We start from the raw sequence: 18897 nt of genomic DNA on the forward strand, positions 1-18897 counted from the left end.
GTGCCTAGTATTACTTTTGGTCTCATATATCAGTATTGACCAAACTGATTTTCTACATATTTGGCTCGAATAATTCTCTACATAGAGCAATGATCTTTTTTTTTTTAATTTGTTAAGGTGGGGGAGTACTGCAAAAAGAGCAATTTAAATTTTCTCCAGAGCTACAGTACAATCTTAATTCAATTTATAGAAAAAAAACTGTTAAATAAATATCACATACATTATATATATATATATATATATATATATATATATATATATATATATATATATATAATGTATGTGTATAATGTATATATATATATATATATATATATATATATAAATTTTAAAATAATATTTAAGGGTAATTTATAATCAAAAAAGAATTATTAGATTTAAGATATATATTTTTTATGTGAATGTATGCTAAATTGATCATATCTAATAAAATTTTTTTGTGCAGTACAATGAAACTTTTTGTATAATGAAATATTAACATTTTCAAATCATGTAGCCTTGGAACTGGTTTTGTACGGCATCAGTTTTAAAACGCTGTTACAAAATCATTTTATATGGCATCTAAGTCGGTTATTTTTTTTTATATTCACAGAGGAATCAGTTTTATTACATAATTTGAACGACGTTTATATGATGTAAAATGTTTTATTTAGACTACAAAGAATATGACCATTTTCTCTTTTTTTTTTCTCAGAAATGTGCTTTGTGTGTGTGTGACTTGTGTATTATAATTGCTATGAGGATTACGTATTTATTTATTATTTACAAAAATAGTTTATCTTACTAGCAACATATCAATGTATTGAAACACATAATAAATTATGATATATGGCACACAAAAAAAGAAGGAATTTGTAGTCATAAATATGTCACTTTTACTTGAGGTATATTAATATCTTTTCAGACAAATATCGGTAAAATGTAACACATATCGATTCGTAATGAATAACAGTATACAGTAAAAATGGTTTTTTGTCAATCTCAATAGACTTTTGAGTGGTGGGAATTTTTATAAAACGTAGTTTTCTGAATCTACTTTCACTTATACAAACATATGTTACTAATCTGTGATTCATGACACGGGTTTTTCATCATATTTTGCCCAATTTTCAACCGATTTGCTTGAAAGTATTATTTTTAAAATCAGCAAACTATGTTTCATACACACACACACACACACAAAAAAAAATTTTGCTAATAAAAAACTCGGTAGAAATGCGCAAAAAAAATTCTGCAATTAAATTATCGTAATTTTTGTACAGTTTCAATTTTTTTTTTGTTATAGACATAAAAAATATCCAATCATAACGTTTTTTTTTGTCAAAATTTGATGAATCTCTTTAACATACTGTAAGTTTTTGAAATTTTTTTCACAAGAGGGTAGCATAAGACTATGAAGCTAGGCAATCAGATACCAACATATTTTCACAGAGCGCTAATCAACCGCGGATCATTGTGATGGGAAAAGGTTAAGTAAAAACTGTTACTGACCAAGTTTCTTTAATCTGTTAATGGCTGTTCATTACAACTTACGGTGTATCACAGAGCATCTCTCTTACATAGATAAAAAATCTATTTTAAAACATTGAGAAAATATTACATGAAACCTACATAAGAGGTGAAATCATGGTAAACAATCTGAGTTAGAGGTTTCAATGGATTAGATGTTTTAAGATAAATTTACACTTTCTCTACAGGTATTTTCTAAAACTTTAACAGCTTTTGTTTAATTTTTCTACTATTATTCTAAAAATACTTACAAATAATCACTTTATACAGTTTTATAAATCTTTTTTAACTATCAAAAATGACTCGCTTCTCTTTTTTTCATTTATTTACTTATTTTCTTAAATATACTTTTTTTTCAGTGACTAAAGATGATTACTGTTTAAGCAAATGGCCATGGAGTTCAATATTTTTAATAAAATTTTTGAAAAAGATCTTCAAGCATAATTTTTTTTTTAATATAACAGTTACTTTTATTCAATAACTACTAACAATCATTGGAAAAGTGGATCAATTTTTCTGATCAAATATTGATAAGCTATAAGGATCAGTACAATAGTAATCTAAGGATCAGTAAGGATTACTGAGTAAGGATCAATAATCTGTAAGGATCAGTATAATAGTCTATAATGAACAAACATAAATATATACTAATTATTAATTATTACTTATTTATTTTGTATAATTTAACTGAATTATTTTTATATTCTTAAGCTCTTTTCAAAAATTAATTTTCACCTTTCTTAACTACAGTTTACTTTGTTTTTCACAAGGGTACAACCCTTCATATTCTAAAATATGAATTATTTTTATCCCGAGATTTGCAGTAACTTCACACCAAGGAAGAATGATATATTTAAAAGTACAAACCGTATAAAAACAATATACTTTATTGCAAAAAATTTACATATATACAACTAAGTACTCAAAAATTATGATGATTATCTAAAAAGAAAAATTTGGGTAAATATAACATTCCTTAAAAAAAGATTAATTTCTTTAAAAAAATTATTAATGTTTAATTAAAAGTTATTCCTTAAAAATTAATTATTCAATTAAATATAGGAGTATATCAATGATAAAATATTCCTATTTTTTCTAAACTGTGTGTACTATAAAACAGGGTCGATGAGTTAACATAGTATTGAACTGACTTCTCAGATAATCCTCAAACAGACAAGCAAAAAATCACATGTAACTCATATAATAATAAATTTATTGTGAAAATTAATAATGAAAATTCTTTGAATTGAAGTAACCTTAACGTTATTATATGACAGCGATAGTGAAAGAAATTTCTTCGAATCGAGGTAAATTAACCATATTATTATATAGTAACAAACAAATTTTGTTCATTTAAACTTACAATAATGCAAGTATTCTTTTAGTATACTGTTTTTTTTTCTGTTTTAAATAATTACTAATATTATTATCGCTATGATTTTTTAATATACAACTAGTACAGTGAGATTCATTTGTTATTATTTTAATTAAATTACTTTTATAACTATTTTGAAGTATAAATTGATGAAGTTCATTAAAAACTATATCAATAATTTTAACATCTTCTTCATAAATATTATTTAAACCATGATTAAATGGATTTGCATTATCTAATGCATAATAATTTTCTAACGACTCTTTGTTATTCACATCTAACAAATTCCATAAACATTTAATAGCAGATTCTTCACTCATTAATCCGCTCATAGTATCAATTTTATAAATCTTACATAATGATACATATGGATTAATAGTTTGGATATTATTAATAAAAATTATTTTATCACTGTAAAACTTTGTAAAAAATCTTGTTATTTCAATTCGGACATCATTATTTTCATCTTGTAAAAAATTACATAATGATTTCCAAACAATAATACCGATTTCATCATTATGTTTTTTCATTTTTAAATACTGAATCAATTGGATTAAACTTGTAACAGATGATAAACGTAAATCTTCATCATGAGTAACAGGTTTTGACCATTTAAAAATAAAATTAATAGTATTTTTAATAAAATCAAATGAAAATTTATCAGAAATAAAACTACAAATAACTGGCAAAGCTAATCTAGTACATTTTATACAATACTTACAATCAATCAAATATCTATTATAAATAATATTAATCTTATTTATGTAATTATCAGTATTATGAATAATTTTTAATTGTTTAATAAATGCTAAAACAACTTCAAAAGCAACTGATAACACTTCAATTTTATTTCTATCGATAATAAAATCTATAAGTATATTTATAAAATAATGATAAAAATCTTTATCATCATCAACAGTAACATTTTCAATTCGTAATTTCAAACTTTTAAGACAATATATATTTATATCACAAGATGTATAATTAAATAAAAAAATGTTAACATAATTTTTTAAATCGTCTAAATTACATTTTAAAATAATTAAATTTATTTCAACATTACACCAAGAAGAAAAACCAATATAATTTGATAATATTTTATTTTTATTATTAATACTTTTAATTAAATAATTGTATCGATTTGTAATATTAATATTATTATCATAATTATTTAATATATCAGATAATAATGTTTTTATAATGTATGATAAATTATTTCTTTTAATTAAATTTAACTTTTTCACAGAAAAAATAAGATCATTTTCAAACTGTTTTAAATACTGCATTGATTCTAATAATTTGTAATATTTGGCTAATAAATATTTAGTATTTAATAATAAACCATGTATCTTATTAGAATTAACAGTTTTATTGTTATCAAATTCTGTTGTAATCTGATGAATACGAGTACCAATTATATCTCTTAATTTATGCGGTAAACAAAAATTACAATTAATTTTTGCTGATAACTGTCTAATAGTATATAGAGGACTTGATAATAATATTTCTAGATATTGATTAAATTTATTAATAATATTATTTAAATTATTGTTAATACATGTATGCATTGTTACTGTTAAATTTGATAGTAATGTTAATGTCGGCATTAATTTTGAATGTTCTATGAAATCATTTTTATTTACAATAGATGATAACTGTTTATCAATAAGATGAAATAACGTTTCTACATGAAAATACAATTCTTCAAATGCAACTGTATAATTCTCGCAACCATCTTCACTTTCCTGATGTTTCTTTTCACCAATTAATTTTGGTAAGACTGCTCCGAATAACTGTAATGCAGCATTTCTAAGAAAAAAAAAGTTAAAAATGGATAATAAAAAAATTATTAGATTTGCTTAAAGAGAATTAATTAGTTTCATTTCTTAAAAAGAATTGTAGAGGATAAAAACGCTTATGTACAAAAAAATATATGAACCTTTCCAATAACACGGGCAACTACGTGTTATTATTTATTTACCCATAATAATTCAAATGTGTGTATTTGATATACACAATTGATTATGTACACAAACAAATGTGTATATTTGGTTCATACACTGGGTTATTATTTTTTTTAAACATAATTGTATGTTAATATTTTTTAAGAGGTAAATATAAAATTTAACATACATTAAATTATTCGTTCTCTCATACAACTAAATGTAAACCCACACACAGTATGAAAACTGTCAGTTCCATTGTAAATACAGAATAATTATATCATGTAATCATGTACACATTTACAATTTTTTTAGACATTTCAATCATCTCTCAAATAAAAAAAAAAACAATCTTATGAAATATCATAATTCTGGAAAACTAGTTTTATATTTTTCAATAAGTTTTAAAATAGCTTAACCATTAATGGTTACATGAAAAAAAAAATAAAATAAATATACCGCTTATTTAATAAGACAACATAAAATTTAATCTGTGATCTTTCAATTTAAACTAGTTATCTACAATCTAAAAATTAACATTATGTTATAAAGTATCATTTTTACTACTCGCAAAATTGTATGCACACTGAGGTTTACCATTTTAAACAGGAACACTTAATTAACTTTCACCTAAATAATTTTTCAATATATCCTTAAAAAAATTAGAGAATTAATTGGTACTAAGTAATCTTTCAGTATTTTGTTTCAAATACTAAAAAAAACACAATCTTATAATACTAGTTATAATACTTTTAAGTTAAATTACTTGAAACTTATTATGTAATGATTTCAAATAAAAAAAAGTAAATATTAAATTGTAGCCAGAAAATATACCTTATACTCCAAATGTTAGAAGAAAATCTATTAAAACAAAGTACTGAAACATCATGGATATGATGTGATATTTCTTGACGAAGAGCAGAGTCTTGAACTAGACGACACAACAAATGCAATGCTCGTGATTGTGGTAAATCTGTTAATTCATCATATGTATCATTTACATCTTCACTAGCAATATTCATTAACTCAATTACACATGAATGAAGCAAAGGCTAGACAAGGTAGACAAAAAGAAATAAACAAAATAATCATATTAGTGAAACATTTATGAAAAACATCCACTGATGAAAACCATAATCCACTTATGAAAAACATAACTTTCTTTATATTCCAAAAGAATTCAGAAAAAAATCAGTGCGGAGAAAATTTTGGTAAAAAAAGAAAAGAAAAAACATTATAACTGAAGTTTTACTGATTGACTGAATCATCATTAATAACTAACTATCCTTTCTTAAAAATCTATCTAAAATATATATATTTTTTTTTCTTTTGTTTAACCTCCGGGAACACCGTTAGGTATTACTTCAGAGGATGAGATGAATGAATTGTAGCATGTGTGAAAAATGCCATGCCTGACCGGAATTCAAACCTGGGACCTCCGGATGAAAAGCCGAGACATTACCAATTGCGCCACAGAGGCCGGCATCTAAAATATATTGGACTAGAATATTGAAGTAGAACTAAAATGATTATGAATAGTGAGCAAAATTGTGTGAAACCAGGCACATGTTGGAAGCAATGGCGATTTGTTTGCAATTTAACACATGTCTTCTAGTGATTTTCAAAATGGGTATAAATGCATACTTTTTTGCTATCCTATTTAGCTGGCAAGGATTATCGCCTCTACAATAGAATTCTGATTATAAAATTTAGTAGAATCATACCTGAGCAAGATAAGAAAAACCCTGTATTAACCAGAATTTACCTTATATATAAATTTTTATTTAAAATTTCATTTAATGATAAAAAATCAGGCTTCAGGATGGGCGGAGTCAACTGAGAAAAAATGAATGTCATGAAAAAGCGTCACGCACTAGCTGATTCCCCCACTATGCCTACTGCGTGCTATATAGATACAGGGTGTCCCATATAAAACGCAACCCAACCTTATATTGGTAGATATTGAAATAATAAAAAGGCATGTGTAAATTTAAATGTAATTTTTATTATTACCATTCATTACCTTACATTTAGAGTAAATGTTGGAAGTGGTCGCCATCTTCTTGAATTCAAGCTTCAATTCTTTTTACAGTGTTTCTTGGAACTTTTTTTCAAAGTTTGTGGTTGGATATTTAATACAGCTTGTTCAACATTGACTTTCAATTGTTCAAGTGTTCATGGTTTGTTGCTGTAGGCTTTTTCTTTGAGGTAACCCCATAGAAAAAAATCCGCCGCAGTCAAATCTGGAGATCTTGGTGGCCACAAGCCACGACCGATAACACGATTACCAAAGAATTCCTCAACGAAATCAGAAGTTGAACCTGCGTAGTGTAATGTCGCACCGTCATCTTGTAGCCAGCAGTGTCTGTCTTTCTCTTCCAAGAGTGCAATGAACTGAAATAAAATATCCTGATATCGTTCTGCATTAATGGTGTACTCGGAAAAAATAGGACCGATTATTTTCTTCTGCGTTATCGCGCACCACATGCCCAACTTCTGCGGGTGTAATTGTTTTTCGTGATAAACATGGGGATTTTCAGCACTCCAAATTCTAGTGTTTTGGCTGTTTACGTAGCCATCCAAATGAAACCGTGCTTCATCTGTGAAAAATAACGAATCCATAACATTAATTCCCTCACACAGAAATCGACGGAACCATTGACAATATTGTAGCCATTTTTCTTTGTCGGGCTGAAGAAGTTGATGAACCGTTTGAATGTGATAAGGTCATAATTGTAATTTTTTGGTCGCCTGATGAACAGTTGATTTCGACAAATTAATTTCAGCAGACAAACGTCTGATCGATTTATTTGGCGAGGTGAGTAATCGGTCTTTGATTTCAGTGACTGTATCTGTATTCAACACTGACGCAGATCTTTTGTGTTCCTTGTTATTAACAGAATCAGTCTCTCTAAATTTTGCAACTAACCTTAATACTGATGTTTTGTTAGGAGCTGGTTTATCTGGGTACTTATGGCGAAACAAATCTTGCACCGCAACCACTGATTTCGTACTGAAGTACGACTCAACAATGAAAACACGTTCATCTAGCGAAAACACCATCTTGTCTCTAGCAATACACTGAACGTTATGATTGCATTGTTGTTACATCGGTAGTGTTCTACTGCATCGACGCGATGTTCAGATGTTGGACGAGTCCATTTCAGTAACGAGTAATGGAGTAAGCTTGACTTTTGAAATTTCATGCATGAGTGATTGATGGGTTGAGTTTTATATGGGACACCCTGTACTAACACACATGTTCGGTAAGCGAGATCTCCCGCTCTCTTTCTCTCACTCTTAAACAAGGCTTATGCACATTCACACGTTCTCTCAATCACTCTTAAACATAGCTTATGCATGTAGAGCATTCTCACTGGATCTCTCTCACTCTTATACACAGTTTATGCGTATATGCACATTCTCTCTGTCTCTCTCACCAGTAGTCTATGCTACAGATGAAGCAATATAGCTGACCATATAATGTAGAAAACACATGCTCCAACTTATAATAATGATTACACTTCCGTGTTATGTTTAAATTTTGTTGTTTTATGTAAATAAATATTTTTTATAATAAAAAACCTGTATTGACTTTACACGGTGCATCCTGTTTATCATAGTTGCATTCTAGCCAGGCTTGATTGGCATTTTTCTTATGTGATAAAATATCCATATCACTTCCCATGCATATAAGTTTGAGCTTAAGAATTAAAAAAAAATAAATAAAAAAAGAAGTGCATCGGTAAATTGACACACAACAGAAGTGAAGTTTCTTACACAATATTATATGAATTATTAATGGTGTAAAATAACGTATACGCAATATATACAAATGATAAAATTTTTTAATAAAAAATATGAATTAACAATGAAATACACATGTGCACTTATACACACATGTGCATTCATTAACTGATTAGTAAAAACAGAAAACTAAAAAATTACCCATTGATAAAGCTTATTGATAATTTTTAACATACCTTTTTTTTGTTACAATCACCAGCAACAATTCTATGCACAAGTATCGAGAGACCAGCAGATTTTCTTGAAATAGTTCCATTACTTGATATTATGATAGTTTTAAATATTTCTTTTAAAATATTAACCGGTATTTGTTGATATTTTACATTTTTATGTGATGTTAAATATTTAGTAACATCTAGTATAGCAATGCCAGCTGTTTCAATAGCACCTTTATGCCTACATTTTCGTAATACATTTACAATTAATTCAACGCAACGATTAATAAAATTTATATTTACATCTAATAAAGATGTTGTAATAAGTTTACTCGATAAAGAACAACATGTCTGAAAAATTATATGATCACAAAACATTACACATTTTTAATAGAATATAAATTATGCTAAATTATAATTATTTAAAAAGAAAATAAAAGATTAGCCAAAGTAAATAAAACAGCAGAGCAGATATTATTATTTTAAGGAAATAATTTTAATTTATATTCAATACTAACTGCATATTTGAATATAGTTCCTGTTTTATCAGTATAATGTAGCTGTAAAAGTTCAATTAACAATAAACCCTCAATAATATTGTTTTGAGGGTGCCAAATTTACAGCCAAATACAATAGAAATAAGTTTGTAGCTTATTGTGTGGGTATGTTAGCATACCCATTCGGATTTTTCCAATAACAGTATGAAAAAATAGTAATCTGACATATAACTATGATGCAAGTGTTTGCCCACATTCTAGCCTGTAATGATCAGTAAGCCCTGACTACAACAAAACAAACACCAACCGCTGAGTTCATGTAAGAACCCTTTAAAGAGTCCAGCTATAGTATTCATCTTGGCAATCTCACAAGTGATCACCCATCCTTTTTATACTTTGTTGTGGGATGCAGAATAAGACTATACCCTGCTTAGGTATTGACATTCCAGGGACTAACTGGAATCAAGCATGTACTCAGTATATTATTCTACGGTTGATTAGTCTATTAGCTAATTATTACCACATCCAACAGCGCAATGCTGTGAGTGATTTATTGTTATAAATGAACAAGGTCTAAAGAATACTTTGGGTTTTGAGTACAACCACCATGTTGATTTCAGCCAAATCGTTCAAACTATTAACTCACTATTTTTGACATGACAATCCACTATTTTTGACATGACTATTTTTGACAATCCACGAGGGACTAAACTGCAATTGAGCCACTTGGATATTTTGGCACGGAAGCTCAACCCTAGCACTAGTAGCAGCAAAAAACAAAGATACCATATTCACCAAAGTAGGATAAGATATGCTCCTAAGGTATGTTAAAAACCAGTCTTAAGTTCAAAACTAGAGCCTTCATGCTGAAGTGATAAGGACCGTCCTGCACCAAATTTCAATACATGTTTTATATATAAACGTATAAAGTAGATATAAATAAATAAAATTATAAATCTGAAAACTGGAAATTAACATAAAATCCTCTTATTAATAAATGAAAGCCTCTATAAATATATATTTTTTTATTTAAAGATATATGTATATTTAAAGCTACAACAAAGAAAATGCAGAAGAAAACTCAGTGCTCATATCATAACTTTTATAGATCCTTCTAATGCCATCAAAATGTAATTCTTGTTTTTTAAAGTCTTACAAATATAAGCATTACCAAAAAGTGCATCAAAATTCTTTAGACAATAATGACTAATAAAAAAGGATACAAATATAAAGCCGAATCAAACTAAAAGTAATTAAAAAAACGTTACTAAACACCCAAACCACTAACGACACAGGTAACTGAAGATATTAATATACCATAAAAAAAGTATCAATGGGTAGATAGCAACCAAAATCATTGTTAAATTCAGAATAATTTTTGCTGAAAATTATTCTGAATTTATATTTTGAAAATTATTCTGATAAAACATATTTTGCATCATCCAAAAGCTAAAGTATATATGATGGTAATAAATAAATTCAAGACAATTAAAATAAGGAATTATTTAATTTATATTTATAACAAAAATATTTTTTGGTTTACTACAAGTAAGCATTTAAATTTAACACATTATATCATCTCACCCGTTTTTCAACTCAATTTTATTTAATTATTTCAACCTCAGATACGTTACACGTATTTTAATAAAGAAAATGAAATGATATGAGAAACAATGCCAGATATTTGCTGGGAATCAAACCCACGACCAGTTGATCTAGGAGCACACATACAAATTATTATACCAACTTATAGAAAGCAGTTTGATATAAGTTCCAAGTTTCACCATTAGTAATAATTGATTTAAGAAATTCATTCATGCTCTCTTGCTAATGTCAAATGAGAAATATCAAAAACCACTCCCATTCAGTTTGTCTTGTCTTTAGAAAATAATTGAGGAAACCATTTGGTACCAATATTTTTAAAATAAGTTATTCCCTATCATTTTTATAACACGACCTTATATGAGCAAATAATCTAAGAATACATCAATAGTTAATCAGTTTATTTCGAAGTTGAGGGTTCTAAGGTTCAAATCCTAGTAAAGGCCGGTTACTTTTATACATTTTTGAATTTTAGATCATGGATACTGGTGTTCTTTGATGGTTAGATTTCAATTAACCACACATCTCAGGAATGGTCGACCTGAGGCTGTACAAGACTACACTTCATTTACATTCATACATATCATTCTCTGAAGTAATATCTTATAGTGGTTATAGAAAAAGAGTTCACTTATCACTTATACTAGCTTAAAATTTATTTGTTCATTTTTCTTCAGTTCTTCAGTCAAAAGAGAGAGCAACCTAAAACAATATTCCTTAAGCATGATTGATCTTCCTATACTTAACATGATATATAATTTTCTCAATTTTTAACACTCATGACATTATCACTATACATTTTCCTTATTAAAAAAAAAATCAACAGGTTAAACTCTTTTTCCAAAACTAGATCACACTTTGAATTTTATATTTTGAGGGATTTTTTTAACACATTTTTAACATTCAAGAAATCAAAAAAATAAAATTTGGCTCAAACTAAGCTAAATGCAACATGAAAATAATTGACGTTGCATTGGTTGGTAGAAGGTTCTTGACACAAGCACTACAGACAAAGGTACTTAATTTTTTGGATGACCCTTATAATATTTTTATCCCACAAATCATTCTAATTAAGAGTTGCCCAAGAATACAGTTAAGTATAGTAAGTTTAGTACAGTGAATTAAACAAAAGTTCCTTACACCCAGACAACAAAAATCAAGACCACAAACACTAACTCTAGTGTATGTACCCTATAAATGGTGAAACTTTGTTCTGATATAGCATCTACCCTTGACCACACATGGTGTTACTGTATACAATGTGTAATGACATTTTCATTAAGCATATTAATATATAACTACAATAACACTTCTTAAATTATCAATTTGATTCAATAAGTTAATAAATATAAACTTACTTTAATATTCAACCATATGCAATTAAGTATTAATTGGTATGCAGATGATAATTGAATTTCTTCATCACCATCATCATTATTACCAAATTCATTAAAAATTTTTGATTGATGTGCAATAGAAATGATTGATTCACCCATGTCCGCGAATGATGGTGCAAAATCTAATGACAACAGAAAAGTAAACACATTACTGCTAATGATGTAATGCAAATTTTATGAACCCATATATAGATACATACTAAGACAAATATCAATTTACTTGAACTGATATAATGAAATTTCATATAAGGTAACTTTTCACAATATACTTGAGTTTGCTGAGACTCGAATGCAACATGGCTGAATATTTTCTATAATTACACATTAAATATAACAAAGTTCATAAATAAATGGTAGATAAAAGATGCATCCACTAAAAATAAAATAATACAATCTATTGATAATTACTGGAAGTACAACATCAATACAAATAGACACGTAACGTTGCTCATCTTCTATTCTTTTATTCCTGATTGCATATACAATGTGTATTCCTCATCTTTGAGTTAGAAACCATTATCAAATGTATAAATTTAAAACTGAGTACAATATAAACAGGTAAAAGTCTAAAACATATATGATGTCTATTCAAAAAAAATAACTGATTTTATTTTCTTGGGGATTATTTCGAATTCAAGCAGCCAAAATCAATGTGACATGATAGACCCTAACATTAAAGGGTGATTCTTCATAGTCTGGTAGAGTGAAGTAATTAGCAAATAGCAAGTGTCAGTGCTTGTGCAATATAAACTCATAAAATTTTAATATGTGTGGAAATGAACAATTAGTATTATTCAGCAGCTTTTTACAATAATAATAGGAGAGTAAACAAATTAGAGAATAAGGGTCGAACAACAGCTTGATAATGACCTTACTGGTAGGTTGTGTTTCTTTTAATACCGTGTAGTTGTGCATCATGAACGCAAATCATATGAAACTGAACACAAGATTATCACAGGTTCTCTGATACCATAATGCAGTTTTATACAAGATTCTGCACGCATGCGAATCACAAACTAGCATTTTAATTATGACAATGCCCCACTTATTTTTTGTGTCCTGATTCAGGATTTTTAGATCGAGCACAGAGTTATTCACGTTTACCAGACTTCTTATTTCCAGACATAGTTCCTTGAGATTTCTAGTTGTCACCCAAGTTGAAAATTCCCCTGAAAGGACCTGACTTTGAACGAGATTAGAACTGAAAACCAAAAAATAATTTTTTTGTTGAAAAAATAGATTCCTTTTACATATGCTTCATTATAAACAGTGCACAAAGTGGTTACAAAGACAAGTAAAATAAAACCAAATAATAAATGAAATATCCTTAACCAAGTAATTAGGTCTAGATGAAAAAAAATTAGGCCACTCAATGCTCTTCTGTCTACACTCCCTCATGTCTTCAATCTGTTGTCAATCTTACCTCTTTTTCCAGCACTTCATTTATGCCTCTCTTAACCCTTATTCTAAAAGTTAGGTTTTTTACCATTCTTCATTTGTTTAATAAAATTACAGTTTTATTCCTTTAATTCTTTTTACTTGTCCAATAAGAAGACAGGTAGACCACACACTTTTTAATATATTTCTCTTAATATATTACCCTATTTTACTTCTGCTCTTCTATATTATTTTTAATTATGCCTCTTCTGCTATCCCTTATTTTTAGGAACATAATTTCTCCGGTCTGCAATTTGCTAACATTCTTCGGCTCTATATAATATGGTTTCTACATCCATTAGTTTTTCTCTGTTTCTCCCTACTTGAAATTAAAAGTTTTTTGTTTTGGTAAAACTGTCCTCTTTTTATTTTGACAATTTTTTTGTATCTTATATGCCATCTTACAATTCTGATATCTCAGTTCCCAAGTATATTAAAATGTATGTAACTTTTACTTATCAATAATTTTTCATTTAGCTTTACACTGCTCAGACATCTCTCTGACTAATTACCATTACTTTAGTTTCCTCCTTGTTAATCTTTAGACTTTACAGCTTTTTTTCATGATTGTAAGAGTTCAGTAATTTTTGGACTATAAAAATCCCCAATACTAGATCTAGGGAGTGTATAGCACAAGTCATACTATACAATTAATACCTGCAATATAAAAATACTTAGTTGCTAGTAATCAAGTCATTGACAGTAGAAAACAATACAAAAGAAGGAATGAAAGTTGTGAAATAATTTGCGGCTTTCTTGACTACTATGAGAGCAATCTAGGCTCTAAAAGAACTCTAAAAAGTCATGGCTAAAGATCTAAAGAAACCAATTTAGGTCTGGAAAGCCAATGAAAGATTTAAAATTTACTATTTAATAACAATAAAATTTTGGGAAAGCATCCATTAAAAGTCATTATAATACCATACATAAATTAAAAATATATTTTGAGATAATTACCTGTTATTTTTTCTGAACTCGATGATAAAGCGGTAAGTAATTTATTATTAATCACTTCCATTAATAAAATTAACTTTTCAATATTATCTAAATTAAAACAGCCAAATTCAGGACTTTTATTATCAGTAAGCAATTCTTCTATAGCTAACAAAATACCATGCAACGGTGATCCATTTGAAGCAGCTTGTAAAATATCTTTAAGTAGTTCATTTTTTTGTTTTTCTGCTATATTTAATAAAGAATTTAAAATAAACTTTTCGCTGTTAAGTAACTTTAATAAAAATCTGTTTTTTTCATTATCAGATTTACTTTTATAAGCTAATATAGTAACAGTTTTTAATAATAATGCACCACTTTCTGCTTGATAAAACATTTTATCAGAACATAAATCTATACCTTTTTTATAAAATGATAATAATTCATCAATATTATCGTCATTTAAAGTAAAATAATTTGATAATATATTTACAGCAATATTTCTTATAGTCTCAGATGGATCCATGATGCATGAAAATAATACATTTTTACTTTTACTTGATGTAAAATGCCATTTATTTAGTCTTTCAATAAATTCTTTCACTTTTACACCTTCAGATTTATTGTTACTTTTTCTTTGCAAAAAATGTTTACTACTGCAACCAATATAATTTAGTATCATTTCATACAATAATAATGACGTATATTTTCTCTGATAATTACAACCCTTCTCTAAATTATTAATTAAAAATGTATAAATCCATGAAATGAAATCCCCAACATCTAATAAACTATTATCTTTATATAATAATGACTCATTTTTCTTATTACTTCTTAATTTAAACAAAAATGAATCACGAATACGAATAAATAACGTAGTACATGAATGCATTAAACTTTGTCTTAATCTTGATGAATCATAATTAATATTTTCAATTAAGAATTGTTTTATCAAATTAATTTCTTCGACTGTTATTACTGCAATCAATACTTTTACTACACAAATTGAAGAAAATGCATTCGATCTTATTATTTCATCTGAATGAATTAAACCAATTTTTAATTTATTAAACTGACTTTCAGTTAAATTAGTAATAAATCCTTCTCTACGGCCGATTTTTAATAAATATATAAAACTATCCACATTATCTGAAGATGATAAATTATCATAAATTACATTAAATATATGACTACCAATTTTCAATGTAGATTGCATCCAATAATTAATAATATTTTGTTTCATTAAGCTGAAAAAAAAAATTACGACTCATTATTCTTTTTTAAAAAAATAATAAGAACCTATACTAAAAATTCAAAATCAAAATACTGACAACTAGTAGAGCTATAAAACAATCAAATAAAGAAAACTAATTTATATCTAATAACTATCTAAAGAAAGATAATGTTAAGGTTTATGGATGCCATTGTTTTTTAGGCAGAAACCAAAAAGAATAAGAAAAAATTCTGAACAGTATTGAAAAAATTTTTTTTAAAAATAGTTAATGGATTTATACGTTTTAAATAAGAGTAAATCAAAAGTAATGAGGTGTAACAGAAGGGGCAATAATAATGAGGAATTAAATATTAAGTTAAATAAATGTAATATATCAGAATAGAAGAAAATTTTGTTGTGTAGCTAATAAAATTACAAAGGATGGATATAGTAATGCATACATCAAAAACAGATCAGCACTACCAAGGAGATTCCATAAAAAAAAGGATTCTGTTAGTATCAAATACAGAAATTAGAAAGAGATTCTTACAAATATTTGTATGGAGTCCAGCACATATGGTAAAAAAAGATATGGAATTAGGAAAAACAGAAAGAAAAGATTTAGAAACCTTTGTAGCACAGTGTTACACAAAGGATTTTGAAAATTAAATGAGTCAAAATGAAAATATCCTAAAATAAGTAGGAAAATAAAGGAAAGTAATAAAGGAAGTAGGAATAGGAAAGAAATTTGTTACAGAATCCTGTAAAGGCATGAAGTAGATCACCGAGTCTTTATTAAAACATACAGGATAATCTAGTGATAAAGAAGAAAAACTTTAGAGAACTAAAGACTGGAATGCAAGTGTCTTTGAAAATTTGAAAAAATCAATTGCTTCGATATACTCACACCGTAGAATGGAAGAAAGCTATACTTAGAGTTGGATCCCTTAAAGGAGACTTGGAAGCACATGATTTGTTCTTCGCTTAGTACCCAGGTGATAAGATATGTGTATTGTGCAATGTTAAATAATTTTTTTTCTAATTTATAACTTTGAATACTTTTAAGTCATTAAATTTTCTCATGATCTTCAATGAACAGCACATTACTATATAACATGGAAAGTACAGTGGGACACTAAACGTCATGATTAACTATCCGGACTGCTTACATCCTCAATAAGAAATTTAACGGCAAATTAATACTGTTAAAAATCTGAAGTACTATTCAGAGAAAGCTTCTCTTCAACAGGAAATGTATTTTTATTGGTCTCTAGTTTAGTGGATCTTTAAATAAACTTTTTTTTTTAAATTTCAGCAATACAAAACCTCTACACAAATTTAGACCTCTGTTAAGTAATTATAAAATTAACTTTTGAAAATATTGATAGAAACACATTAAATGGTCAAACATGAACTATGATGTAATGATAATTGTTTTTATTCTCCTGTGCATTTATAGTAGGTACCAACAAATAATATATTTAGTGTATTCTTTGCCTTATCTAAGTTTCATAACTTAACTCAAGGTAAGCTGTATAATTTTCATGACATTATGATGAATGTTTTTCTCCTGTTAAAACCCATCAGGGCTAGAAACAGGGGGGGTGGAAACTGGAAGCGTCACAACATGGGTGTCTTCTCCTTCAAGGTTTTATTTTTGGTTTTATTTTTGGCTTTTTTTTATGGTTTTTTATTTTTTTTTAGGAACAGTAATATACCAATGGGAATGACACATGTGACATTCACATCGGTGGCATCCTGACTGAGGCAAGAACAAGGCTGAGAGATGTCTTTTGCCAAGATTTTGAAGATGACTTCTGGTAAAGCCCATAAGGGCTAGGTACATAGGGGGTGAGTGGCAACAGTAACTGTTACATGGTGGTGTCTTCCCCTAAGAGGTCACGATGATCTTAAGAGTTCCATAGGGATAGGTAATTTTCTTAAATTCTTTAGCGCTATTAACACATCTTGATATTGTTAGAGTTCATAAACATCATGTCTGCAATAAAACTAACTGAGGTAGTTGTTTTATCAATAGAGAAAAAGTAAAAATCTTAGAAAAATTGAAAAATGAAATATTAGGTAATTCGTTAGCAAATGCATACAGATTACGAACATCAACTATTTCAGACGTTAAGAGAAATGTAGTCACAGTTATGAATTATGTATCACAACTTGAAAAAGAACATAATTTTTTCCTGAACGCAATGAAAAAAGCATCAAACAATAAGGTGTATTGAGCTCTTTTTTTTGTGATTTGTTCAAAACCGATCCCTTGGTAAGAATTGCTGAACCAATTTTAATAAAGAAAACAATTATTATTGTTTTATAACAAATATTTACTTAATTCAACTTCTCTTAAATACATTTTTTCTTTAATTTTAAAAAAATCTTTTTTTTTAATCAGTACGGCAGTAAATTTTAATTTCTTTCAGAAAATTTGTATAAACTCTGACTAATTATTTATTAGCAAATTTCTATTCATTGGATTTTTTTTGTAACATACTACTGTATCTGTTTTTTATTGCATTGTACATATAATCTAAGTATTCTTTTAACCTTATTGAAATACATTTAGTTTTTTATATTTTCAACTTTTTACTTTCTTGTACGAACTAAAGTTATTATTGTGATCGCTTAACTTTTCTTTATTTTTTTTTAATTTTAGTATATTGATTTATTAATAATTATTAACTTCTCATTATAAAAAAAAAAATGTACGATGGATAATAATTCAATAACAAAAATGTATAAATGTAATTTAACAGGCATACAAAGAAGTCATCTGTAGTTTACATCAGATTTTTTTTAAATTAAATGTGATAATCATTCGAATGATATGTCTAGTACATAATGATGAAACTTTTTTTAATTTTCCAACTAAACAGATTCAGTCTTTCAAAGGTCAATCCAGATAATTGGTATTCCACTATAATAAATTTAAAAATACAAATATAATATTCAATAAGAGTCTAAATATTTTAATTATTTTTATAGCAGCATGACAAATTAAAATTTAATTTCAAATA

At 27.3% G+C, this 18897-nt stretch overlaps 1 protein-coding gene across 8 annotated transcripts in view; it reads right to left on the minus strand.

The window, feature by feature from the left end:
* Positions 1-2380: 2380 nt before the first annotated feature.
* Positions 2381-18897, minus strand: part of LOC142330988 (tRNA (32-2'-O)-methyltransferase regulator THADA) — a 78439-nt gene continuing 61922 nt past the window's right edge. For all 8 annotated transcript variants that reach the window (XM_075376509.1, XM_075376504.1, XM_075376502.1 and 5 more), the window contains 5 exons: positions 14680-15902; positions 12247-12407; positions 8811-9140; positions 5662-5879; positions 2381-4693 (listed from right to left, as the gene is read on the minus strand). In XM_075376509.1, the coding sequence (XP_075232624.1) occupies positions 2869-4693; positions 5662-5879; positions 8811-9140; positions 12247-12407; positions 14680-15902 (3757 nt within the window). In that variant the 3' untranslated portion in view covers positions 2381-2868. The remainder of the gene's footprint in view (positions 4694-5661; positions 5880-8810; positions 9141-12246; positions 12408-14679; positions 15903-18897) is intronic.

The sequence above is a fragment of the Lycorma delicatula genome, chromosome 10, assembly GCF_047948215.1.
Source record: "Lycorma delicatula isolate Av1 chromosome 10, ASM4794821v1, whole genome shotgun sequence".
In the NCBI taxonomy this organism is placed as follows: domain Eukaryota; kingdom Metazoa; phylum Arthropoda; class Insecta; order Hemiptera; family Fulgoridae; genus Lycorma; species Lycorma delicatula.